This window comes from Suncus etruscus, chromosome X, assembly GCF_024139225.1.
Source record: "Suncus etruscus isolate mSunEtr1 chromosome X, mSunEtr1.pri.cur, whole genome shotgun sequence".
Classification (NCBI taxonomy): Eukaryota; Metazoa; Chordata; class Mammalia; order Eulipotyphla; family Soricidae; genus Suncus; species Suncus etruscus.
The window spans coordinates 117,347,074-117,374,103 of NC_064868.1; the positions used below are offsets into that span (position 1 = coordinate 117,347,074).

General features: G+C 46.9%; 1 protein-coding gene across 1 annotated transcript in view; it reads left to right on the forward strand.

Moving 5' to 3' along the window:
• The window catches only part of SEPTIN6 (septin 6), a 92,128-nt gene extending 65,356 nt beyond the window's left edge, over positions 1-26,772 (forward strand). The window contains exons 6-9 of the mRNA XM_049767620.1: positions 1,695-1,863; positions 8,787-8,919; positions 12,171-12,361; positions 25,767-26,772. Coding sequence (XP_049623577.1) covers positions 1,695-1,863; positions 8,787-8,919; positions 12,171-12,361; positions 25,767-25,776 — 503 coding nt within the window. The 3' untranslated portion in view covers positions 25,777-26,772. The remainder of the gene's footprint in view (positions 1-1,694; positions 1,864-8,786; positions 8,920-12,170; positions 12,362-25,766) is intronic.
• Positions 26,773-27,030: the final 258 nt, after the last annotated feature.

Here is a 27,030-nt window from a genome sequence, read left to right on the forward strand (position 1 = left end):
TTGGGTCACACCTGGCAGCGCTCAGGGGTTACTCCTGGCTCTATGCTCAGAAATTGCTCCTGGCAGGCTCAGGGAACCATAAGGTATGCCGGGATTCGAACACTGTCCTTCTGCATGCAAGGCAAATGCCTTACCTTCATGCTATCTCTCCGGTCCCTAATAATTGTCTTTGTAACTGTTGGCACCATTCTTTCATTGAACCCTAAGATCCTGAAACGGGTTTGTGACTTCAATTCCAGAGTGATAGTACAGTAGGCAGGGCACTTGTCTTTTACATGGCTGTGAGGTTTGATTTCTGACATTCCACAGAGTTCCCTGAGCATGGTCAGGAATGGTTCCTGAGTATAGAGCCAAGAATAAGCCCTGAGCACTTCCAGGTGTGGCCTAAACAGACCCCAAAAGGGTCTGTGACTTCATTTTCAGCTCCCAGAATCTTTGTACAATACTAGAACAGAGATCCCACCTTGGATCGATGGCTTTGTGCTCCTCTCTGTAAATATATATAGTGCCTTAGAACAAACAAATATCCTGGGAGTGTCTGAAAGAGATTTCCAGCAGAATGTGCTATAGAATATCTTCTTTGACACTTTGCTATGTTATTCCAGCTTCCCTGACTGTCCTCCTTGGAACTTGTTACATACTTCTGTAATAGAAAATAAAATTCGGGCCCGGAGAGATAGCACAGTGGTGTTTGCCCTGCAAGCAGCCGATCCAGGACCAAAGGTGGTTGGTTCGAATCCCTGTGTCCCATATGGTCCCCCGTGCCTGCCAGGAGCTATTTCTGAGCAGACAGCCAGGAATAACCCCTGAGCACTGCCGGGTGTGGCCCAAAAACCAAAAAAAAAAAAAAAAAAAAAAAAAAAGAAAAGAAAAGAGAAGAAAATTCAAAAATAAAAAAGAATAGTAGAGAGAGCTTTGAAGGGATACTTTTGAGATGAGTGGAAACCTGGTAACACTCAGAGCTTATTCCTGGCTTTTGGCTGAGAAATTACTCCTGGTGGTGCTCAGGGAACTATACGGGATGCCGGGGATAGAACTGGGTTGTCCAAGTGCTCTACCTGCTGTATTTCTCTCAAAACCTGAAAGGACAATTTACTAGAACATTTTAACTATAAAGCCAATTATATACATTTAATAGAAAAATGAATTTTGAAGCCAGAGAGATAGTACAGCCAATAGGGCTATACTATGCCATGTACCTTACTGAATCGGGTTCAATATCTAGCATCCAACATGGTCACACTAGTAGGGGTGATTCCTGAGTGCAGAGCCAGGAGTAAGCCCTGAGCACCACCAGGTGTGGATTAAAAACTAAAACAAAAAAAGAGAAGAAAAAACTGAGTTTTATTAGGGAGCCCCCAAAACCCTGCTAGCTTTGTGTACAGGGACATTTTTTTTGTTTTTGTTTTTGTTTTTTTTTTGTTTGTTTGTTTTTGGGCCACACCCGGTGACGCTCAGGGGTTACTCCTGGCTATGCGCTCAGAAGTTGCTCCTGGCTTGGGGACCATATGGGACACCGGGGGATCGAACCGCGGTCTGTCCAAGGCTAGCGCAGGCAAGGCGGGCACCTTACCTCTAGCGCCACCGCCCGGCCCATAGGGACATTTTTTGTTTGTTCCCAGGCTGGCTGCTTCTGGCCTTACTTTCAGATTTCATTCAGTCTCCAGTCAATGCACCCCATCTCTCTCCCGCAGTGGAAAACGAAGCCCACTGTGATTTTGTGAAACTGCGCGAGATGCTGATTCGAGTGAATATGGAAGACCTGCGGGAGCAGACGCACAGCCGGCACTATGAGCTGTACCGCCGCTGTAAGCTGGAGGAAATGGGGTTCAAGGACACAGATCCTGACAGCAAACCCTTCAGGTACCTCTCCTACCATGCCCTGACACCGAGGGGGATGTGGCAGCTTTGCTGCAGAGAAATTGTAGGGTGGATGGGAAGAGCAGGGCTGAGTCCCCTGGCAGGATTGCTCTCTGCCTCTCAGGAATCTGAAGGGAACAACATGGGTGCATATGCGAGTCTCCATCCACAACCTTCAGCCCAAACTTAGCTGGGATCTTGGTCAAAATAGGCAATTTGGGCTTCTCTTCTGTTCCAGTTCCTTCATCAGCCTCCAGCAGATCAGTTAGCTTTCCAGGGTACCTTCCACCCTGTTATCCCACGCCCCTGGCACCTGGGTCGAGTGCCAATTTTGATTTTTACACTTACTGCAGGGGTCTCAAACTCGCGGCCCACAGGCCATTTGCGGCCCTCCATACAACATTTTTTTTTGGGGGGGGCACACCCGGCGTTGCTCAGGGGTTACTCCTGGCTGTCTGCTCAGAAATAGCTCCTGGCAGCCACGGGGGACCAGATGGGACACCGGGATTCGAACCAACCACCTTAGGTCCTGGATCGGCTGCTTGCAAGGCAAATGCCGATGTGCTATCTCTCTGGGCCCTCCATACAACATTTTGTGGCCCACGGCCGGCCTTCAAATATCGCAGTATTCGCGATTATTCGCTTACCGAATAATCGCAATAAAAATCGCATTAGTAAGAAAAAATCGTATTAAACATTCGCATACCCCGAGCAGTTCCGTTCAGGGCATGCAAATGTTTAATGCAATTTTTTGCGATTTTTTTCTTACTAATGTGATTTTTTATTGCGAATATTCAGTAAGCAAAATCCCTTATGTGGCCCTGCTTCACCCTGACTTTGCCTCCTGCGGCCCCCAGGTAAATTGAGTTTGAGACCCCTGCCTTACTGTGTTAAGAATTAGGGGTGTCAGGGGTCGGAGGGATAGCACAGTGATAGGGTGTTTGCTTTAGACGCAGAAGGACGGTGGTTTGAATCCCGACATCCCATATGGTCCCCGGAGCCTGCCAGGAGCGATTTCTGAGCGTAGAGCCAGGAGTAACCCCTGAGCGCTGCCGGGTGTGACCCCAAAAAATAAACAAACAAAAAAAAGAATTAGAGTTGTCCTTCACAATCAGAATCAAAGATTTCAGAGGAAAGAGAGTGCTTGGACAGCATTAGGCCAAATCAAATCTTGGATTTGTGCTAGATTGTTAGAGGGGTCAAGCTACATCTCAGGATCAAACTCTCAGGCACTACACAGCCTCTGTGTATCACTGAGGCCTGGGGACACTGGAAGCCCCAGCACAGTGGGAGGTGGCCCTACTGACCCTCTCAGGCACTACACAGCCTCTGTGTATCACTGAGGCCTGGGGACACTGGAAGCCCCAGCACAGTGGGAGGTGGCCCTACTGACCCCCAGCACCACAGGGCCTTGCTCAGGCTCTAGCATTATGCCATCTTACCCAGTTAGCTGAGTATTGCTGGGAAAAGTCCCCAACCCCCAATTACAATTTGGAAGATTCCCTTGTCTGCATGATAAGTGACAGGAGTCCCACTTTTTTTTTTTTTTTGGTTTTTGGGCCATACCCAGCAGGGCTTAGGAGTTGCTCCTGACTCTGTGCTCAGAAATCGCTCCTGGCAGGCTCAGGGGACTATATGGAAGGCCCAGGATCGAACCCAGGTCAGTCCTGGGTTGCTGTGTGCAACGCAAACACTCCTGGCAGGTATTGGGGACCATATGGATGGCATGCCTGGAATTGAACCTGAGTTGACCACAAGTAAGGCAAGTGCCCTGCCTGCTGTACTATGACCCCAGCCCTGAACCCTACATTTTAAATTTCCAAGTGGTGCCATTTTTAGGACTACTTTTGGGAAGTGTCAGGCCTGGATAAAGATGGTGAAGAATAAAGATAATGGGGGCCGGAGAGATAGCATGGAGGTAAGGCGTTTGCCATTCATGCAGAAGGTCATTGGTTCAAATCCCAGCATCCCATATGGTCCCCCGAGCCTGTCAGGAGCGATTTCTGAGTGTAGAGCTAGGAGTAACCCCCAAGTGCTGCCAGGTGTGACCCCCCCAAAAAAAAAATAAAGATAATGAAGATAAAGATGAAGAAGATGATGCTTGTGCCCTAAGAAAGTTTCTCAAGACACCAAGTTCCACAAGTCCTCTTTCACAGCAGAAAGAGTAGGGTGTTGCCTTGCACACAAATGACCTGGTTTTGGTCACTGGTATTCCATGTGGTCCCCTGAGTCCTACCAGGAGTGATTTCTGAGTGAAAATCCAGGAGTAATCCCCTGAGCGCCACCAGATATAGCCCAAAAGGAAAAAAACTAAACTGAAAAAGAAAAAGAAAGAACACTGACTTTTCAGAATGCTTGGTTTCAGGATCAGCCTCACTGGCCTTCCCATTTCCCAGACAGGGGGATCCCTTGGTCTAGATAGACTCTATAGAGAAAGGTCTCCTAGCTGGGTGCTTTCTGAGCTTTAGTTCTTTTTCCCCCTCTTGCACTCCTGGAGGAAGATGGGTGCTACATCTTGTCCTCTCCCATCCCGCCCCACCCCACCCTAACCCCGCACCAGTCTCTCTGCTCCTTCCCCAGATCTTCACCTCTGCTGCCCTCTGCTGGCTTCTTTTCGCACTAAAGAAACTTTGGGCCAAAGGTTTGGCGTGCTTGCTTTACTGGCCCGAGGGCCACATTCCTCTCCCAGCCCTTCAGGGTGCCCCAAGGACCACCAGGTGGCGTCATCTCAGTAGTAAGAGCGCTTGCTCCTTGGGGCAGGCGCCATAGTAGGGAGCTTGCCTTGCATGTGGCCAACCCAGGTTTGATCCTCAGCATCCCATATGGTTTGCTTCCCCGTGCACTACGAGGAGTAACTCCTGAGCACCACTGGATGTGACCCCCAAATCAAAACAAAAACAGAGCTCTTTGTCTATGAGATTCTGGGTTTGATCCCCATCTCCCCTCCATTCCCCATGAGCCCTCTTAAAAGACTCTCTTGGGCTGGGGAGATCATAGAAGGGTGAGGGCACAAAGCTCCTGACACTGTTTTTTTTAAACTTTTGAGCCATAACCAGCAGTGCTCAGTGTTCCTGGCTCAGGAATCACTCCTGGAGGTGCTTAGGAGTGACAATTATGGGATGTCAGATCAGCCATGTGCAAAGCAAGTACGCACTGTACTATCATTCCAGCCCTGACCCTGTGCTTTTTGGGTAGTGGTGGTGAGTTTTGGGGTCACACCTGGCTATGGTCTGGGCTTACTCTGGTGATCAGGGATCATTTCTGGTGGGGCTCGGAGGATGACCATAAGGCGTACTAGGCATTGAACCCAGATCAGATGCATATACGTCAAGCACCCTACTCCCCTACTCACTGTACTTATCTCTAGTCCTTGACAGTGCTTTGATCCCTGATGCCACAGAGCTGCCTGGGCATCATTTGCTATAAATTGGGAAATCCTGAGTAACTGGAGGTGTGATCCTGTACAAAGGCCCAAGGCTGCTAAGGCTGCATACTGCAGATGCCCAAGGCTGCCAGTGCCTAGTGCTGCAAGGCTCACAGGGGCCTAAGGGCCCAGCTGCTGGATGGGGCCTCATGTCCACCAGGGATGCCAACTTGTAGACCACCCACCCAGGACTGAGAGAGAAGCTATAAAGAGAAACCAAGTATACTTTTTATTTCTCCTGGAGTCTGAAGCTTTACATCTCCCTCAGAGGTTTCTGAGAGAAAGGGAAAGAGAGATAGAAATTCACTGGCTAGGGGGGTCAGGGGAGACCTGGGTTCAAAAAAGAAAAAAAAAGGAATAGAGATAAGGCACGCAGTATCTCTCCAATGCTTTATCTCTGCCCCCCACCTGCAGACCAGCAAGCGCTGCTCCTGGGCTCCCCTGCAAAGGTCCAAGTTTATCCTTTTATACCCAGCACAAAAGGCCTATCCAGGTTCAACTGTCATTACAGTGGGGTATCCAAAGGGCGTGTCCAAGCCCAACTGCCATACATCAACAATCCTGGATACTCTGCACTGGGCAAGTATAAAAGGAAGTGGTTCCCAAGCCACCTGAGCATTGATAGGGAGCTCCCCCTTATAAAAATAGTGAGTTCTTGGGCTGGAGAGATAGCATGGAGGTAAGGTGTCTGCCTTGCATGCAGAAGGACAGTGGTTCGAATCCCGACAACCCATATGGTCTCCCGAGCCTGCCAGGAGCGATTTCTGAATGTAGAGCCAGAAGTAACCCCTGAGCTCTGCTGAGTGTGACCCCAAAACCAAAAAAATAAATAGTGAGTTCTGGTCCTCCTCACTAGCCTGTCTGCCCTGTCTCAAAGTTTGTCTCCAAGCAGGAGGGAGGACATTTGCCTTATATGTACTGCCCTGATGAGCCAGGATCCAAAACAACAGTCCAACTTGTAGGACTGCCCTGCCCCTTGGCTCTGAAATGATTAGCTGGCCAAGGGCAGCTGTGGCAATTTAAGGTTCAAATGCAATGTGGCTTCAGATCCACCTTTTAAGATTTTTGGGGGGGTCACACCTGGTGATGCTCAGGTGTTATTCCTGGCTCTGCACTCAGAAATCACTCCTGGTAGGCACAGGGGACCATGTGGGATGCCGGGATTTGAACCACCATCCATCCTGGTTCAGCTGCATGCAAGGCAAATGTTGTACCACTGTGCTATCTCTCCAGCCCTAAGATTTTTCATTTTATGAGAATGTTTTATTAGCAAATGCTGAAACTGTATGTGATCAGCTTCTGTTCTTTTTAACTATATTTTAAACATGGTTTGGGTTTGGGGGCCACACCACACCTGGCTGTGCTCAGGGCTTACAACTGGCTCTGAACTCGGGGATTATTCTTGGTGGGCTGGAATGCTGGGTATCAAACCCAGATGGGCCACATGCAAGACAAGTGCCCTACAAGTTGGACTGTTGTTTTGGATCCTGGCTCATTCTTTTTCTCAGTTTATTCCAATAAATATCAGTGAGTCCCAGGTACCTTCCCCAAGGGCTTCTTTCATTCTCTGTTGTCTTGGTGGCTGGTTGTTGCTATTTTTACCACTCATAAGTACCACCCAGAAATATATTTCCAAACTAATATCTGACTTGAGAACTCCCAACCCATTGGTCCAACTGCACACTAGCTATTATCCTTTTGCCAGGCAAGGCAAGTGCTGTCCCAGCCCTGGCTATTAGTTCTTTCTAAGATCAGTCTGGAGTCAGGGACTTCACCTCTGCATTTCCTTGTAAACTGTGAGTCCCCGGATGGTAGACCGTGGTTGTGTGACTAGCATAGTGGCACTGGCTCCTATATCTAAGAAGTGTCATCAGGGATTTTTGCCATAGTTTGTGACTGGTTCATTTCAGAGCCAGACCTTGCACAAGGAGCTGAGTGCAATGGGAGACTCAGGTTCAGAGGCCAGAGTATCGGCTGAGGACCAGAGAGGTAGTACAGTGGCAAAGGTGTTTGCCTTGCATATGTTCAATTCGGATTTAATCCCCAGAACCCCATATAGTTATCTGAGAACCTCCAGGAGTAAGCCCTGAACACTACTGGGTGTGCCCCCCCACAAAAAAGAGCTTTGCTGGTGATGCTATGTCTTTCTCTAAGTAGCTATGTGATCTTCTGGGGTTTTTTGTTTGTTTGTTTTGGAGCCACACCAAGGGGTACTCAGCTTATTCCTGGAATAGAACACACTCGGTTCATTCCTGGTGAGCTCAGGGGATCATATTGGGTGCCAGGAATCAAACCCATGTCAGGCATGTACCAGGCTGTACCACTGTATTAATGCTCAAACCCACAATCTTTTTGAATTATTTTTGTGTGAAGACACTGTGATTTATGAAGCTGTTGGTACCAGTCATTCAGTGTTCAATCTCCAGACTCACCTTGTGACAGTGTTCCTCCACCCAAGGTTCTATCCCTCCACCCTATCTCCATAACAAATGGATAAAACCCAAGTTGGTCATGTGCAAGGCAAGCACCTATCTCTCTGGCCTCTGTAAACTCACCTTTAATTTTAGGGGGGCATACCCAGTGGTGCTTAGGGGTCACTCCTGGCTCTGCACTCAGAAATTACTCCTGGCAGGCTCAGAGGACCATGTGGGATGCTGGGAATCAAACCCAAGTCAGCCACATGCAAGGAAAACACCCTACCTGCTGTGCTAGCAACTCTGCCCCATCAACCAATTCATTTTGAAGAAAAACTTACTTGTTTACGGTAAGGTGCTTTTCTTGCATGTGGCCAACTCGGATTTGATCCCTAGCATCCCATACGGTTTCCTGAGCACAGCCAGGAGTGATCACTGAACATAGAAACACGAGCAAGCTCTGAGCATATCTAGGTGTGTTCGTCACAAAATAAAACTTGCTTGTTGGGACCAGAAAGACAGATGAGGTTAAAGTGCTTGCTTGTATACGGCCAACTCTGGTTCCATCGCTAGCATTGCATTAGGTCACCCTGAGAACTGCCATGAGTGATTCCTGAGCCTGAAGTATGTCATGACCCCCCCAGCCAGAGGTGGCCCTAAACCCCAAAACAATCAAGTTAGGTTCAAATACTGACAATAGTGTTAATTCATATGGTTTTTATGTGTCTAGTTCCTTTACCTCTACATCACCAATGCATCCAAGACCCTTGTTCAGTGACCTGATGCTAACAGCCTTTCACCTCCTCATCCTCCCCTTCATCCATTTAGTTCCTTGGGGGATATCCCATTCTCCCTCAAGCTGCAGTAAGATTGTGGCATCACTCACCATCCTCACTGCTCATGTGGGCTCCCTTTTTTTGCATGAGAGTTGCAGAAGGGAGAACTCAGGATCATGGGAAGCAGGGGTGTGAAAATGTGTGTGAGAGGCAGAGATGGCAGGGATCATGAAAATCATATATTCTACCATAGAGTTATGCTCTTGGCCCTGCCTGGGACCAGTTTGTATTGACCAGGAACCCCGTTTTCAGTTTACAGGAGACATATGAAGCCAAAAGGAATGAGTTCCTGGGGGAACTGCAGAAAAAGGAAGAAGAGATGAGACAGATGTTTGTGCAGAGAGTCAAAGAGAAAGAAGCTGAACTCAAGGAGGCAGAGAAAGAGGTAAGTGTGAGGCCAGGTGCCAAGGAGGAGGGAATAGGAGGTAGCCAGAGGGCAGGGATGCCCCATAGCCAGAGTAAACCATGCTGATCAGAGTAGAACATAGCCACTACCATAGTCCTTCCTTAGCTGGCATGAGTGGGGGAACAGAAAGATCTGGGTGTTCTTCATCCCTCCTCCTTCCAGACCAAGGTGCTTTCTCATTGGTTGCTGCTTTGTCCTCTTAAGGTATACCATCCTATATACTAGCCACGAGGCACATGTGGCTATTTAAAATGGGAAGATGAAGATGAAATACATTTTGTTTTGATAATGTCAGGAATTGAACCCGGAGCCTCAGACATTCAAGACATGTGTTTTTCCTCCATGCAACATCCCACATCCCCAAATTTGATTAAGTGTAAAACTCCGCTCTTCACTCTATCCAGTGTTCCATCATGTTGCCAGTGAGTGTCATAAAAGAGAATGCAGATTAAAAAAAAAGCTTTTAGAGCTAGAGAGAGAGAGTACAACAGGTAGAGCACTTGTCTTGCTTGAAGCCACCCAAATCCTGGCACCCTATATTGTCCTCCGAGCACCCCCAGAATTGATTCTTGAGCACCACTGGATGTGATCTAAAACAAATAGCAACAACAAAAAAGCCAACAACCTCAGAGAAGTATGGCCTTTGCCTTGCAATTAGCTGATCCAAGTTCAATCCTTTGGATCCCATATGGTCCCCTGAGCACCACTAGGCATAATTCCTGAGTATAGAGCTAGGAGTAAGCCCTGAGCATTGCCAGGGTGCCCCCACCAAAACAAAACAAAACAGAAAAACAAACGGGAACTTTTCTAAAAAGTCCTATAGAGCTACAATGCTCCAGATAAAGCCTTAGTCATCCCTTGAGGTTTAGGTGTGGGCTGATTCTCGTTGCTCTTCCTGGGAACTTGGAGCTTGGTGGGCCGAGCTGGCTACTTTCTCTGTGTCACAGCCTGCCTTCTCTGATGCCTTGGGGAAAGATGCCTTCAGGCAGCTCTGGGGCCCTCGCTGAAGCCTCAGCTTATGGTAGCCAGAACTATGCCCCCTTCCCTTGGCTGTTTGGTTCAGGTTCATGCTCGCCTTAAAGAAACACCCATGTGAAGAGGCCAGAGCAATAGTCCAGTGAGTAGAATGCTTACCTTGCATGTGGCCGAAATGGGTTTGATTCCTGGCTTACCATATGATTCTCCAATCCTCCCAGGAATGATCCCTGAGTGCAGAGCCAGGAGTAAGTTCTGAGTATCACTGAGTGTGTTCCCACCCCCAAAAAGAAAGAAAGACCCATACAGATCCATTGGGTCTTCAGAAGCTGATGTGATGGTCTACTTGGGTTTTTCATGATGTCAGCGCTGCCTAAGAGACTGCAGTAAAGCCCCTCCTTTGATCAGCCACCTGGCTCAGCCCACTATCCCACCATGTCCTGATGAATGGATCTCAGTTACACCATGATTCATGTCAACCACCTCTTTGGTCCTCAAAACCTACAAACAGGGAGTCCGAGAGAAAGATAGTACAGGAGTTAAGGTGCTAGCTTTGCATGTGGCTGTCTCAGGTTTGATTCCTGGGACCATATAATATCCCCCTGAACCCTACCCTAAGTGATATCTGAGCCAGGATTACTTACTAGTTCTGAGCACCACTGGGTGTGACCCACAACCTAGAAAAGGAAAAAAAGGATTGACTGTGAGTAAACTCTTTCACTTCTGACATTCTGTTGCCGTATAAAACAGACCAGAGGGGCCGGAGAACTGGCATAGCAAGTAGGGTGTTTGCCTTGCATGTGTGTGCAACCTGGTTTCAATCAACCTGGTTTTCAATATGGCACCCCATATGGTTCCCTGAGCACCTCCAGAAGTGATGCCTCAGTGTGAGGAGTAAGTACTGAGAATCACTAAGCTGGCCCCAAAACACAACAAGCCAAAATACCAGGCCAGAACAGAACTTAGTCATGCGATGATTGGCCACTGTATTAACATGAGCATGTCAAAGTCTGGGCCTGGCTTATGCTAAGCACTCAGTTGATGGCATGCTATTCTAATTGAAAGTCAGATTAACTGTTTGTGGTAACTTTGAGGAAGGGGCTCACCAGGAATGCTGAGAACACCCAGGAGCCCCAATTGTTGATTTTAAACCATCTGGGCTGGTGGTTCAGCATAAATGCCTGAAAATGTATTGCTGTTTCTTGGAACTTGCACTGCTGTGGCTACCCTGGTGGTGCTGGAAACTTCCAGAGCCATGTGCAGTGGACTCGGGACCACGTGGTGCTGGGAATCAGGCGATGCGAGGCCTGTGACCTAACCTCTGTATAGCTTCTGGTCCAATTTTTGCTGTCTGTTTTTAGGCCACATCCAACAGTATTCAGGGCTTACTCTTGACTCTGTTCAGAGATCACTCCTGATGGGTATTGGGGAATCCTATGGGATGCCAAGGATTGAACCCGGGATAGCCATATTCCACAGAGCCTTACCCTCTGTGTTTTTACTTCAGCTCTTGTTTCTTATTTAATATTGTTTGGGGGCTGGCTGTGCTCAGTAATACTCTTGGTTCTACTCTCAGAAATCAATCCTGGTGGGTTCTGGGGATCAAACCAGAATTGGTTACAGGCATCCTCAGCCCTGTCTCTCTCACTTCAATTTCTTTTCTTTATTTTCGTTTTTATTTTGCTATATCTGGACTCCAGGGCCACAACTGATCATGTTCAGGGGCCCCTGTGTAGCCAGAAATCTAACCCCAGTCTAGCACATACTCAGCATATGCCCTAACCACTGTACAATCTCCTGGCCCACTTTTTATTTACTTATTTATTTTGGAGTCTTACCTGGTAGTACTATGGGGTACCTCCAACTAGTTTCTTGGCAGTGACTCCTAGTAGTGCTCAGTAGATTATTATTGCCAGAGTTCAAGCCCAGGCCTCCCACACGCAAAGCATAAAGCCATGATTAAAATCCTGGATCCTTTGTGTAACTTAGAGGTCACAGGGAAAGAGCCATAAACTTGTGGCTTGGGGAGGGCGGTAGTTCAAAGGTCTGACGCTTAGTTCCCCAATCAGCTTCATGATCAGACATTTTCTGGACACATGACAAGAGAAGGTAACCATCCAGAATGTGGGTGCTCATAGGCACCATCAGAGCAATCTCAAGGAGGGAACGATGACTTCTGAGGCCCCCGAGTCCCCATGCAAACTCTCCCCACCCTGGGCTCAACTTGCTTTCGAATCCCTTTGCTTTCCTTTTAGCTGCACGAGAAGTTTGACCGTCTGAAGAAACTCCACCAGGATGAGAAAAAGAAGTTAGAGGACAAGAAGAAGTCGCTGGACGATGAAGTCAATGCTTTCAAGCAGCGAAAGACAGCGGCTGAGCTGCTCCAGTCCCAGGGGTCCCAAGCTGGAGGCTCCCAGACTCTGAAAAGAGACAAAGAGAAGAAAAAGTAAGTAAAAATAGGGGAGGGCAGGAAGAATACTTCCTGTTCCACATCCCCTGGGGATAAATTTGGAAGCTGGTCAGGCTAAGGGTGTTATCCACATATAAGATGTGTAGGAACATCTATATTCTCTCCATGGCCCAAGAATTCTTTTGAAGCCACACCCAAGAATGCTTAGGTCATAATCCTGGCACTGTAACTCGGGGATCAATCCTGGCAGAATTCCAAGGACCCAGTGAAGTACCAAGGATAAAACCCATACAAAGCAAGTGTCTTCCCCACTATATTACATCTGTGGCCCCAGCACTTTGATTTTTTTGGTACGAGTTTGGGGGGGTGTTTGTTTTCATTGGGGGGGCATACCCACTATGCTCAGGGGCTACTTTTTGCTCTGAACTTAGATATCACTCCTAGTGGTGCTCAAGAGAACATGTGAGATTCTGAGGATCAAACCCTGGTCGGCTACCCCCAGTACTACTGATCTGGACTCTAATTTCTGTAGGGAATCCCTCTTGACAGTGTTCAGGGGACTGTGCAGTGCTGGTGATCACACTGGAGCCCCTCACATGCAACCCCTGTGCTCTGAGCTGAGCGAGTTGAGCAAGGATGGGAATGTTGTTGTAAAAGCCCAAGCCCCCCTGTGGACCTTCTGCAAATACCCCCATGAACTAAAGGCCAGAGAGAGAAGGAAGAGGAAGAGCCATTAGAGTAATAGCAGGCAGAGCCTTTGCCTTGTATACAGCCAACCCAGGTTCAGTCCCTGGCACCACATATGATCTCCCAAGCCTGGATCAAAAGGAATGATCCCTAAGCACAGAGCCAGCAGTAAGTCCCGAGTACCACCAGGTGTGACACCCCCCCAACAACAACATCTCTTCCCCCCAAACAAAAAGAAATATAACCATGACTTTGGTGCTGTTGTAAAACTCTCATATTTGTAGGTGCTTCAACTTTTGCCATCCAATTAGCCTTTATTCCAAAGAGTGATAGGAACATTTTCACCCAGGAATCCAGAGTTTTTCCTCTTGAATCAGGGGTCCCACCTGATAGATTTAGGTTCGGCTGCCAGGGGACACAAAAGTCTTGCAGACATGGTGCTTTTAGCATCTGTTGTGTTGTCTTTAGGGGAATACCAGCAAGAATAGATTTCCCTTTTTGCTTTCTTTTGGGGCCACATCCAGCATTGCTCAGAACTTAATCCTGGTTCTTCACTCAGGGATCACTTTTGGTGTTGTTAGGGTTCCATATGGGATGCCAGGGATTGAACCTGGGTCACCGTATATGCCCTACTTGCTGTACTATTATCTAAACTGAGGCTGGAGAGAAAGTCCAGAGGATTTCAACACATGATTGGTATTCAAGAGGTCCAAGTTCAATCCTCATCACTGCCTAGTCACTCTGAGCACCCCCAGAAGCAACCATTCCCTTCTTAAGCACCAAGATAAGAGTAGCTCTTGAGGACTACCCTGTCTAGCCCCCCCAAACAAAAGAAAAATTAAGAGAAAAAAATCCAGATATATCTTTTCAAACCTCTAACTTGCATTGTCCTGGGAATGAAGAAGACACATTAGTTTGCACTCCACCCATACTAAATGAGCCTTTTTCTGATGTCCCATAGAAGTTTCTCCCCAGCCTGACTTGTTTCCCAGTTACCTCAAATGAACTGGGCTTCCAGGCATGGCCCCAGGCCTGGACTTCCTATGTAATTCCATGATCACTGGGCTAAAATAATGCCTATCATTAAAGCTCAACCACTCTACCCTCATCCTGGTAATGGGCTTTGTGGTGTACTTTGGGGGTCCACACCTTATGGTGCTCAGGGCTTACTAAGCTCTCTGCTCAAGGTTCATTCTTGACAAGGCCTTGGGATCCAGCAGAGTTGGCCCATCGACTAGGTAATAGCCTTTGTCCCTGGGTCATCTCTCTGGATTTGGAGGGTTATAGCATTCAGCTCTGATCACATATTCACAAATTTCTTTGCCCTTCAGGAGGTTAATACATTGTCTCAGAATAACTTACTAGCCCACCCACCTTCTCCCATATCCCACCCACTCCTCCTGATCTCTTTTTTTTGATTTCTAACTCTTTATTGTTGGTGTCGATTCATAATAATTGATTTCTCCTCAAGCTCTCCCCCATCTTTATCAGCTCTTACTGTTTTACAGTTAACTCTGCTGTTTGCTGCATGCTGCATGAGACCCAGGGTCCTGGTAAGCTTTATTAACTCTACATAGAACTGGCAGTGGCTCCTAGGACACATCTCCCCAAATCTCATGCCTCTCTGACACAGTTAATCAGAAAAGTACTACCTCATGGTCCTAGCTGATGTTATCTTGTGACTTCCAGTATTACTAGTCTGGTGTGCTTGCAAGTGTTCATATGGAAGGTTTGTGGCCAAATGAAAAGTGGCAGAGAGAGAGTATGTGTGTGCGTATGTGTGTATGTGTGTAGATTCAGACTTACTGTTCATACAGCTAGATAATAGAAAAGGAGCAATATTTTAAGTTTGTTTCTTTTGGGGCCACACCAGGCAGCGCTCAGGGGTTTCTCCTGGCTCTGCACTCAGAAATTGCTCCTGGCAGGCTCAGGAGACCATAAGGGATGCCGGGGATTGAACTCGAGTCCATCCTGGTTGGCCACGTACAAGGCAAACACCCTAGTGCTGTTACCTCTCTGGCCCCATATCTGCTATTTTTTTTTGTTTTTGGGCCATACCTGGTGACACTCAGGGGCTACTCCTGGCTCTGTGCTCAGAAATTGCTCCTGGCTCGGGAGACCATATGGGATGCTGGGGGTCGAACCCAGGTCTGTTCTGGGCCAGCCACATGCACGGCAAATGCCCTACTGCTGTGCTATCCCTTTGGCCCCTATTTCAGGTTTTCTATTAATCTTTCAAAATTAATGGAGGGGTGGCAATGAGGCCTTGTCCTGCATGTCACCGTTGATCTTGATTCCTAGGTTTCAAACCAGTGAACATTTGCTGCTTTGTTTCCCCTTGTTGCCCCTTCTTCCTTCCTTCCTTCCTTCCTTCCTTCCTTCCTTCCTTCCTTCCTTCCTTCCTTCCTTCCTTCCTTCCTTCCTTCCTTCCTTCCTTCCTTCCTTCTCTTCCTTCCTTCCTTCCTTCCTTCCTTCCTTCCTTCTCTTCCTTCCTTCCTTCCTTCCTTCCTTCCTTCCTTCCTTCCTTCCTTCCTTCCTTCCTTCCTTCCTTCCTGCCTGCCTGCCTGCCTGCCTGCCTGCCTTCCTTCCTTCCTTCCTTCCTTCCTTCCTTCCTTCCTTCCTTCCTTCCTTCCTTCCTTCCTTCCTTCCTTCCTTCCTTCCTTCCTTCCTGCCTTCCTTCCTGCCTTCTTTGCCACACCGGTGGTTTGCACTCTGTACTCCTGGCTCTTCTCTCAGGAATTACTTCTGGCAGTTACTCAAGGGACCATATCGGTGCCAGGAACAGAACTCAGGTTGCAGGCATGCACTCTGGCCCCGGTTGCCTGTTTCTTACCCAAGGAGTTCGTGCTATCAGGTTTCCTTTAGGTTTGTAACCCCACTGCCAGCCGCAAAAGAAAGAGAAGAAAATTAAGATTTTTTTTGTTTTGTTTTGGGGGGTCACACTCAGCAGCGCTCAGGGGTTACTCCTGACTCTATGCTCAGAAATCGCTCCTGGCAGGTGCAGGGTGACCATATGGAATGCCGGCATTCAAACCAATGACCTTCTGCATGAAAGGCAAACGCCTTACCTCCATGCTATCTCTCCGGCAAAAGAAATGAAGATTTTTAGAAACTCTAGAAAGTTCCTTATACCTTCCTTTACTTTACAGTATCAGCTTCATAATTACCTTTGAGAAAGATAAGCAGGTAACCTATGAAGAAGAAAAATGAACATTCCAGTTATTCTTGAAAAATCCTTACACTTCAGTTTACAAGTACCCATTTTATGACCACCTTTGACAAGGAATTAAGCAGGCAACCTTTGGGAGAAGGAAATGAAGATTTTAGCTATTGTCAAAAACTATCTACACTGAGGACCAGAGCCATACTACATAAGGTAGGGTGCTTGTCTTGTATGCAGCCATGCTGATATGATTTCCCGACACCCAATATATTTCCCTGAACCCCATTAGCAGTGATCCCTGAGAACAGAGCCAAGAGTAAGCCCCGAGCATCTGCAGGTATGCCATTCCCTAAGAACAAAGAAAACTCTGTAGACTTCATTTTGCTAGTACCTTGCTCAAGGCCACCTTTGCTTAAGGAAATTGATTAGCAGGTGCCTTTTGGTAAATGGATTCATGAGAGCTATTGTGTCTGCAGGATTGAGGAAAGCTGTCCCTGGTACAAATAGATTGATTGAAGGTTGATTATAATTAGTTTATAGCAGTAACCATGTCCTTTTATCTGTTGTTTTGGACTCAGATAATGAGAAGAGAAGGGAAAAAATTTACTTGATTAATCTTATTACACTTATTTCTATTTTTAAAAATCTTACCATGGAAACGCTCAGGTAAGAACAAAAGGAAGGGATGACACCTACATTCCTTTGTTCTGCTAATCCAAACAGCTGTCAACAAGTGGCCAGCCCTGTCTCATCTCTTATTCCACACCATCTAGATTCTTGTAAACAAATCCAGCACCATTTCATCTGTAAAGACTTCTCAAGTCTGCCTAAGAGATAATGACTCATCTCCAAAATTAAAAGGCAGAACTGGAGCAATAGTAATCAACCCAGGTGATTTCCTGAGTGCAGAGCCAGGAGTAACCATAACCCCTGAGTATTGCCAAATATGAACCCCCCAAAATTAAAAGGCTGTAATGTAACTTCAGTGCCACCAGGAACATAATTCTGAAATGAACGATTTGGAGACATAAGCTGCCTCTTCTAAGTTGTCTTCTGTCTTTTACACTGGGTTGGGTGAGAACAGGATATAAAAATACTGAAGTTTCAGGGGCCGGAGAGATAGTACAGCGGTAGGGCATTTGCCTTGCACACAGCCAATTCGGTAAAGATGGTGGTTTGAACCTCGGCATCCCATATGGTCCCCCGAGCCTGCTAGGAGCAATTTCTGAGTGCAGAGCCAGGAGTAAACCCTGACCTCCGCTGGGTGTGACCCAAAAACAAAGAAAATACTGAGATTTCTCTCCACCCTTCTAATGTATTTCATTACTTGGGGGATAATGGGAAACCCAGTATGGTCAGGGCTTAATTCCTGGGTCCTGTGCCCAGGGATCACTCCTAATGATACTCAGGGGATTCTAATGGGGTGCCAGGGATTCTACTCAGGTTGGCTGCATGCAAGGCCAGTTCCTTATCCTTAGTACTATCTCTCTGGCCTTCTAGTTCATGATTTAACTGAAGCTCCTGAGGTCAGCCACCCAAATACTCACTGGAGCAAATGCTCTAGAGAGGCAACAGGCTGTTGCCACTGGAAAAACAACTGACTTTCTGGCAAAGTCCCAAGTGGAAGTCCACAGAGGCTTCTAAAACACAAAGCCCATGAAATTGGGCCAAAGAAGAAAAGCCATAAAAGAACAGTGAAGAGGGGCCGGAGAGATAGCATGGAGGTAGGGTTTTGCTTTGCATGCAGAAGGACGGTGGTTCGAATCCTGACATAAGACAAGCCATAAAAGAACAGTGAAGAGGGGCCGGAGAGATAGCATGGAGGTAGGGTGTTTGCCTTGCAAGCAGAAGGACGGTGGTTCGAATCCTGACATCCCATATGGTCCCCTGAGCCTGCCAGGAGCGATTTCTGAGCATAGAGCCAGGAGTATCCCCTGAGTGCTGCCAGGTGTAATCACCCCCCCCCACAAAAAAAAAAGAACAGTGAAGGGGCCAGAGCAAAGCCCAGTGGTAGGGCTTTTGCCTTCTATGTGGCCAACCCTGGATGGATTCTGGTTCAATTCTTGGCATCCCATATGGTTCCCTGAGCCTGCCAGGGGCAGATTTCTGTTTTTTGTTTTTGTTTTGGGGCCACTGGCATTGCTCAGGGGTTACTCCTGGCTGTCTGCTCAGAAATAGCTCCTGGCAGGCACGGGGACCATATGGGACACCGGGATTCAAACCAACCACCTTTGGTCCTGGATTGGCTGCTTGCAAGGCAAACACCCTGTGCTATCTCTCCGGGCCCAGGGGCAGATTTCTGAGTACAGAGTTAGGAGTAACCACTGAGCGCCACCAGGTATGACCCTCCCCCACAAAAAAAAGAACAGTGAAATAGGCCAGAGTGATAGTACAGTGGGTGTTTGCCTTGTATGCAGCTGACTGGGATTTTATCCCTGGTCTCCTATGTGGTTCCCCGAACCCCCACCATAGCACAGAGCCAGGAGTAAACCCTGAGTATTTTTAGATGTGGCTCCAAAACAAAAATCATCATAAAGAAACAAGATAAGTAAATGGAGAAATGCAGGATTTTAGAAAGTGAAGCCAGAGTCACCCAGTGGGGAACAAAAACAAAGTTAAAAAATGAAATGATTTATTTTATGGGTTAAAGGCCAGTCTTGGAGGCCTTGGAGGTGGACATGAATAAAGCAGTTGCTTTTCATGTAGGAGGATATATCTGAGAACCTTCCAGTGGTGTGGTCTCCCCCGCATTATGTAGCTGACACCTGTAGTTTGGTTCCCTCCCCTGCTGATTTCTTTTTTTTTTGGTTTGTTTTTTTGTTTTTTGTTTTTGAGGCTGGGGTGTAACCCAGGGCCTTATTTTCCAAGCAGTGCTCTTCCACTGAACTATGTCGCTAGCCGGTTCTCCCATTTTTCTTTCCTGTCTGTCTTTTTCCAAATCTAACCCAGATCTCATGCCTGAAAGGTGTGCTATTTACTTAATCATCTAGCTTCATTCTTGGCCCCTGTACTCCCATTTGGGCTAGGAGGCCACTTTGACAGTCTTAGTAGAAAAGGTGGACTACTTGTAGTGCCCAGAGGATCATGTAGTACTGATATCCAACACGGACCCCCTGCATTACAAAACCTGTATTGCAGTCTTCGAGCTGTCTTCCATCACTTGCTGCCCCATTTTCTTTATTAGGGATGGAGGATGTGGTGCTCAGAGGTTACTCCTGGCTGTGCACTCAGGAATCACTACTGATGGTGTTCAAGGGACAATATTGGATGTTGGGGATCAAACAGTAGGCCCCTATAACTAATTTATGAAGCCTGTGGCATTTATTTTTATTTACTTGATTCATTCATTTTTTTGCATTTTGAACTCCATCTGGTGATGCTCATGGTTCACTCCTGGCAGGTCTTAGAGGACCATATGGAGTGCCTAGGTTTGCTGCATCCTTCCCACTGTACTATCTCTTTAACCCCAAGCCTATAATTTTTTTTGGTTCTGAGCCACACTCTGCTGTGCTCAGAGCTTACTCCTAGGTCTGTATTGAGGGATCACTTCTTCTAGAAGGCTTGAGGGATCATATGGAACACCAGGGATCTAACCCAGGTCAACTACGTACAAAGCAAATGCCTTACCCCACGGTACTCTGCTCTGAACCAAGCCTATAAATTAGGGGAAGGGGTTTGAGTCACTTCTGGTGATGCTCAGGAGAGGTTACTCCTCACTCTGTGCTCGGGGACCATATTGGATGCCAAAGATTGAACCTGAGTCGACTATGTACAAGGCAAGCACTGACTTTGTATGAAAGAGCCTTATGTTCCTTCTCTGATACCACATGGGATCTCTGAACACCATCAGGGAGTTGCCCCAGACCAGTCCAAGCTAAAACATGTCAACCTTCTCTTTCACGCAGAGTTGTTGTCCTATGTTGGTTTGCATAGGTTTCTCTTTTTCTATAGAGTTGATAGAGAATAAAATCAGATGAGCTCTCAGAACATTCTCCTTATTTTTCAAGTGTCTATGTGGTATCACATTTTTGTCCCCCAACAATCCCATAAGGTGGAGAGAAGAGAGCAAATGGGGCTGGAGAGAGAGAAGAGAGTAGGTAGCATATTTGCCTCGTACACTGCTGACCTAGGTTCATCCCTGGTGCAAACTCATGTCCCTCAAGGCCTGTCGGTATGATCCCTGAGTATAGAGTCAGGAGTAGGCCCTAAGTATTGTTAGATGTGGCTCATAAACAAAAAAAAATCATTAAATAAATGAGTAAATGGAAGAGTACAAGATTTCAGGGAGTGAAGCCAGAGTCTCCTAGTGAATGGCTGATAGCTTAGGAGCAAAAAGCACAGAAAAATTACTTTTCAGATGAGAGGATGAGAGAGAGAGTATGGGTAGCAAATCTTCATATCTTTAATAGCCATTGTAGTGTAGTGGGTATGTGTGGTTTTTTTATTTTGCCTTGTTTTTTTTGTTTGTTTGTTTTTGGCCACACACAGTGACCCTCGGGGGTTACTCCTGGCTCTACGCTCAGAAATCGCCCCTAGCAGGCTTGGGGGACTATAAGGGATGCTGGGAATCAAACCAAGGTCAGGTGTCTGTCCTGGGTCAGGCACGTGCAAGGCAAACGCCCTCCCACTGTGCTCTCTCTTCAGCCCTGTAGTAGGTATATGTGTAAGGATATCCACTCTTAGGCAGACTGTATATACAATATACTTCAGCCTTACTGTGCCTTTCCATTGTCATCATTTTATTAGATGAATATATGATTCAGGTAGTAAAGAGCTTTGGTCCACAAAGCAAGTTGTTCTCAGCCACAGTGTGTAGGGAGAGTGTTGAACCTGTCGGCACTGCACTATGAAGCAACATCCACCTGTGAGTCATTGGTGGTAGTTATGGGTGTAGACCTCTCTAAAGGGAAGCCAGGCTGTGCATTATTCTGTCTGTTAATGCCCTTGTTTCTCAAGTCTCTTTGATGGGTATCCTATGACATTTCCACTCTTGGTATCAGTGCTTAGTACCAGTGCTCTGTGAACATAGCCCCTAGGTGAAATTCCCTATTTCCATGTATAGGGTTTACTGTGGTCTGTCCCCTAAGCTCAGAGCCAAATCTTCTGTAGCCCCTTCTCCCCTAGCTCTTACCCAGGGTACCAAATTGCTGAAAGGGAGGCATGCTACACTCAGGATCACCTGGGGACATCTCGGCATCCTTTGGTTCCCCTAGGGGACAAGGCAACACAGGGATTGAGGGCTTAATTGCTCTTGTTGGTGGCCTGAGAAGACCAGCTGAGGTTTTACTGAAAGTATTTCACACAGTGTGTGTCTCTGTGTGGAAGGGGTAGCTAGAACATACATCATTTAGAAGATCTATAAAGGGTTTCTGTTATTGTTGAAAATCATTTCGCTACCTAATGCCATGACTTGTTCAGGGTGTGTGTGTGTGTGTGTGAGAGAGAGAGAGCGAGAGAGAGAGAGAGCGAGAGAGAGAGAGAGAGAGAGAGAGAGAGAGAGAGAGAGAGAGAGAGAGAGAGAGAGAGATTGTTCTCAGGAGCCATTGCAATTAGGCTCAAAGACTATCTAACAGAACTACCTTCTAATCCACCCAATTAGTTATTAGGACTTCAACCATTTCCTTCTAACTTTTATTTTTGGTACATTAATCCATCCATTCACTAATCCAAATTCTCTTTTTATTTTCAGTTTGGGCTTCCTGTAAACACCCCTTTCCTGCGCAAAAGAACCAGCCCTCCCTTTCTCTAATGGCCCATAACATGTGATGTTGGGGGCATACAACCTAAATCCTCCCCATTTCTCACAGAACCAGAGGACTGTGTTTGACCTCTGGTCCAGGAACCAGTAGCCACATAACTTGGAGATGCATCAAGTATCCAAGCCCACCACATGCACACATACGGACACCACTAGTTCTAAACACCCCAACCCAGCTTTACTACACTGAACTGTGCTCAGGGCTACAGTTTTTCTTTTTCTTTTCCCTTTTTCTTTTTGTGATGTAGACACACACCCAGCAGCATTCAGGGGTTACTCCTGACTCTGGCAGGCTTAGAGAACCACATGGGATGCCAGGGATTGAACCCAGGTCAACCAAGTGTGAGGCAAATGCCCTACCTGCTGTGCTATTGCTCTGGCTCACAGGGTTCCATTTTTTTGTCATTATTACTTGCCTCCCTGAGGTTTTGCACCAACCATGGCTGGATGCACTCCAATCAGCCTGGCTTCTCCCTTACTCCCTGCACCTCAGTCTCTGGTACCCTCCCAAATCAGAGCCACTGTCCCATCTCTGAAGACCACACAGAATATCTCCGGAGTCTTTTCCTTCTGACCTCTTCACCCAGCCTTTCCCACTTGGGTTTCAAGTAACTGCCTGCAAGCTGTGTGAAAAATCCAGAATGTATTCATTTTCATGCAGATCCTTTCTAGAAAATACCCACTGCCCACGACAAAGGCGTACGTTTCTCCTCTCTGTTTCTTGGTACCCCACAACTGTGGAAAGGAGAATAAACCTGAACAATGATGATTACCAGTCTAGCGTCTTAAATGCGAGACAATGGCATTTTTTTCTGAGGTGGCTCAACAACTGTTGTATCATTTCCACAAGTCTCCCACCCTACCCCCTAAGAAAGAAGGCAGGGCCACTAATGGGTCATAATGGATCATAAACAGGCACACTAAGCAATTAAACCATCCTTGTCTGTGCTTATGTTTTTATGAACTTGTCTATTTCTGGTGTGAACATGATGGTGACCTGTCATACATGTGGCCCTCCTGTCCCCCCTGGCAAGAAGAGGAAAGACTTGCTTCCTTTTCTATGCAAAGGAGATAATCCATCTTGGGAGGGCCTTCCTTGATCCAATGTCCTAAGAATTTGCTAGTGAAAATGCACCTGCCGGGGCCGGGCGGTGGCGCTGGAGGTAAGGTGCCTGCCTTACCTGCGCTAGCCTTGGACGGACCGCGGTTCGATCCCCCGGTGTCCCATATGGTCCCCCAAGCCAGGAGCGACTTCTGAGCGCATAGCCAGGAGTAACCTCTGAGCGTCACCGGGTGTGGCCCAAAAAAAAAAAAAAAAGAAAAAAGAAAATGCACCTGCCCCCATTTCTATACAGGGCCTACCCACTCCTGTTTGGGGAATACCTTTGAAGTAGAGGGCCAACAAGGCCAGAGACCTTTGGTGTTTGGGGATGAGCTGGCATTGATCTGTGGCTAACGTGCCCTTTCTCTGCCCTTCCTTTGCAGTAACCCATGGCTGTGTACTGAATAGTAGCTCTGCTACAGCTGGACTGGACTCCACTTAACCTTTTATGCCACAGTTCCTATTTTAACAGACAGCTTTCCTGTTGGGGGCAGCCAAACAGCCACACCCCCCGTGATTTACTTCCACTTCAAGGCTGCCTTTTTGGCTCCCACTTTGCCTCCCAGTTCCACTGGCACCGACCATGATCTTTTTCTTCTTTTGAAGTTTGGGGCACCATAGGTGATGCCCAGTGGCTACTCACAGATCAGTGATTGGAGGCCACACCTAGAGGTGCTGGGGATGGAACTCAGGGCTCCTGCAGGCAAAATATGCACCCCAGCCCACTGAAGCATCTCAGTGGCCCTTTTTCAAAGATGTTTTGTCTTTCTTTTTCTGTTTTCCTTCCTTCCTTCCTTCCTTCCTTCCTTCCTTCCTTCCTTCCTTCCTTCCTTCCTTCCTTCCTTCCTTCCTTCCTTCCTCCCTTCCTTCCTTCCTTCCTTCCTTCCTTCCTTCCTTCCTTCCTTTTCCTTCTTTTCTTTCCTCATTTCCATCCTTTCCTTCTTGCCTATTCTTTAATGGGGTCACACCCAGTGCTCCCAACTCTGTGCTGAGGGGTCACACCCAGCAGTGCTCAAAGGACTGCAATAAGCTCATGATGCCAGGGATCAAACTCAGACCTCCATCATGCAAAGACTACACTCAACCCTGGAGCCATCTCTAGTGCCTGAAATTGCTTTTCTTCACAGCACCTTTTGCCAAAACACACACTCCAATAACGCAGTGGCATATTTTCAGACCTTTCAGAAAGGTTGAGAATGAGGGACGGAGTTTCTCTCTTCCAGACTAGATAGATAACCACAGGAAGTGAAATGCAGCCAAACTGAAAAGCAAATCTAGGTGCACACTTTGTCTTGTCAGCCAAGACAGGGTGCAGTTCGGATAGGTCTGGTTTTGTGAATCGCTGACTGATGTAGTAGTAGCCGGGGATGAAAATGCTGCCAAGTACACTTCAGTTTTTTTTCTAGACAATCCAGGTCTTAGAAGTTGTGAATTTTTGAATTTTCTGTGCTTGGAGCTATTTTCCTGTGTTCCAATAGAGGCCAAGTTTGAACTTTACCTTCTCGTTGAGAAATACAGATTGGTTGCAGTTTTGCTGTACCCCAAACTCAAACAAACAACTAAGATTTTGATCTGCTCCAGGTGGTCCTTTGCATTCTAAGCAGAAGGGCTCATTTGCATTTGTTTACGGAGGAACTTCTTGGGGCTGGGTTGAGCTCCTTGGAGTAATCTTGAAGAGGCCTTCCCAGACCCTAACAGGGATGGTGGAGTGAGGGAGACCTCAGTGTCCCTTGAGATGCTTTCGATTTGCTTCCCAAGGCCCTGAAAATAAAGGAATCACACACAGTATCTTTAAATCCCTGATCTATTTCACAACTGGACTTAATGTGTTCTTGCCTGTGCCTGGAAACCAGGTCTTTGGGATGTTAAGAAAATATCAAATAACTGATATGTGAAGGCTTGTGGGGGGCATGTTTCCCGATCAAAGATATTCCGTAAAAATGGAGGGCAAAGTTTCTGCATGTAATAGGCCAAAGATATGTCCTCACTGGGAAAATTTAGTCAGAATTGAACATAGGAACATTAGTCCTTCAGAAAGTCAGAAACAAATACTTTTTATAGATCATTTTTCTCACAGAAGACCAAAAAATTCCCTCTTTAGGGAAAATGTGTTGTGCTGAGGAACGTTTTTTTTTTTTTGTTTAGTTTGGTTTGGTTTTGTGTTTGGGGCCACACCTGATGGTGTGCAGTTATCATACCTGGAAGTCCTTAGAAAACTCTTTGTGGTGCCAGGGATCAAACCCAGTTCAGCTGCGTGCAAGGCAAGAGCCACTATGCTGTCACCCTTTTTTTTAATTGGAATTTTTAAGTCCCCAAGTGGTTTTTTTACTTTGGATGAAATAAAAAGAGTCATTAGAAGTTATCTATGTTTTTATTTTCCCAGACTAGAATGAAAGCTTCTCTGCAAAAACTCCCCGTGTGTCCACCTACACCTAGACACACACACAGAGACATACACACATTATTCTTCCTCGCTTCTGTTTTTGGTTTTTGCCCTTTGACATTCACATGTGGCTGTTTATATGTGCTTATTTTTAATTAAAACAAGGAGCTTGAAACTGGGGTGTGGCCTCCTCCCATCCACATTCTCAGCTCCTGCCATCTTTAACCTGTCTTAAAGTGTAACCTCTGCTACCTCACGCTGTGCACGGGCCTCAACCTGTCTTCCTTTGAACATCCCTTTTCTGTGGCTAACCTCATGTTTTCTTTTTCTTTCTCTCTCCCTCTCCAGCTTTTTTTAATCTTGTCTTCAGCAGCTGCACTAAGTCTAAAGGAGAAGACTGCCATTCTAGAAGAGTTAGGCTTCCATATTGTCTCAAACCAGACCCACCAGTTTCCTCTCCCTCCAACTGTGTGCAGACACCCATAAAACACCACACACAAGCGTTCATGTGTCACTTTGTCCAGGCAAGAAGCTCTCTTCTGACTTACATAGTCTTTTACATGGAATTGTCTTGTCCTCACCTACCAAGGCAGAGTTGGAGGAATGGACCCAATGTCACCTCAAAGAGCCCATGGCAGGAACGACTCAGCCTGGGGCAGGATACCTCAGCTGTGGGTGCCAAAATGCTGGTCACAGGTTTGGCTTTGAGATTTTTGGTGTTGTGTTGCTGTTGTTGTTGTTTTTCTGTTTTCAACCACCATGGGTTGCTGCTTTCCAGTCCCTCTCAACACATATTCTCAATGAACATGGAGAAATCCCAGCGACATTCAGGTCTGTTTCAACCACCCCAGATCTGCCGAACCCCAGCAAGGGGGGAAATGGATCCATCCACTAGCTTAACCTCAGGGGGAGGCTGTGAAAGGGTCATGGGGAATCAGCCTGGTGAGAGCCAGATTCCTCCAGTCGCTCTTCCAAGGCCAGCTGGGGTTTGAAGAGAGGTTTCTGCTTCCCCTGGGGATCTGGAAGGAGAACTTCGAGCTGTTGATCACTCGGCCTTGACTCCACTGGGCTGCACTGGTGTCAAGACTCCACCTGAGTGTGCTCCTTCCTGCTGCTCCCTTTAAGCGTTGCACTGTCCTCATCCTTGAGAGAGCCTCTTTGCATGTGTTCTTGAAATTTGTGTGTGTTTTCTCCCTCTCTCCTTTGTTCTTTTTCTTTTCCTCAAAGGTGTAACCAGTTCACAGCCCATTGGGGCTTTCATTCACCAGGAGAAGCATCCAGAAACCAGCACTGTTGAGCTTGAGACCTTTCTAATGTCTGTGTCAATTTTCAATAAAACTCAAAAGAAATCCTCCCTGGCTGTGTGATCTGATGTTCAATCGTTAGGTGTCACCACCCATTGTGATCTACCTTACAAGCAAGTGACCAGACGAGCTCAGGGAGGTACCCTTTCTGTGCCACCTTTATGGGTGGGTGGCTGTGTCTCCCCTGCTTCCAAGGGGGCCTGAAATACCCATGGCATTTTACGGTAAGCAAGAAGTATTTGTTAGGCACGGATTTAACCATTGAATTAATGATAATAGATGGAGGAAGTGAGCCAGAATTGAGAGAA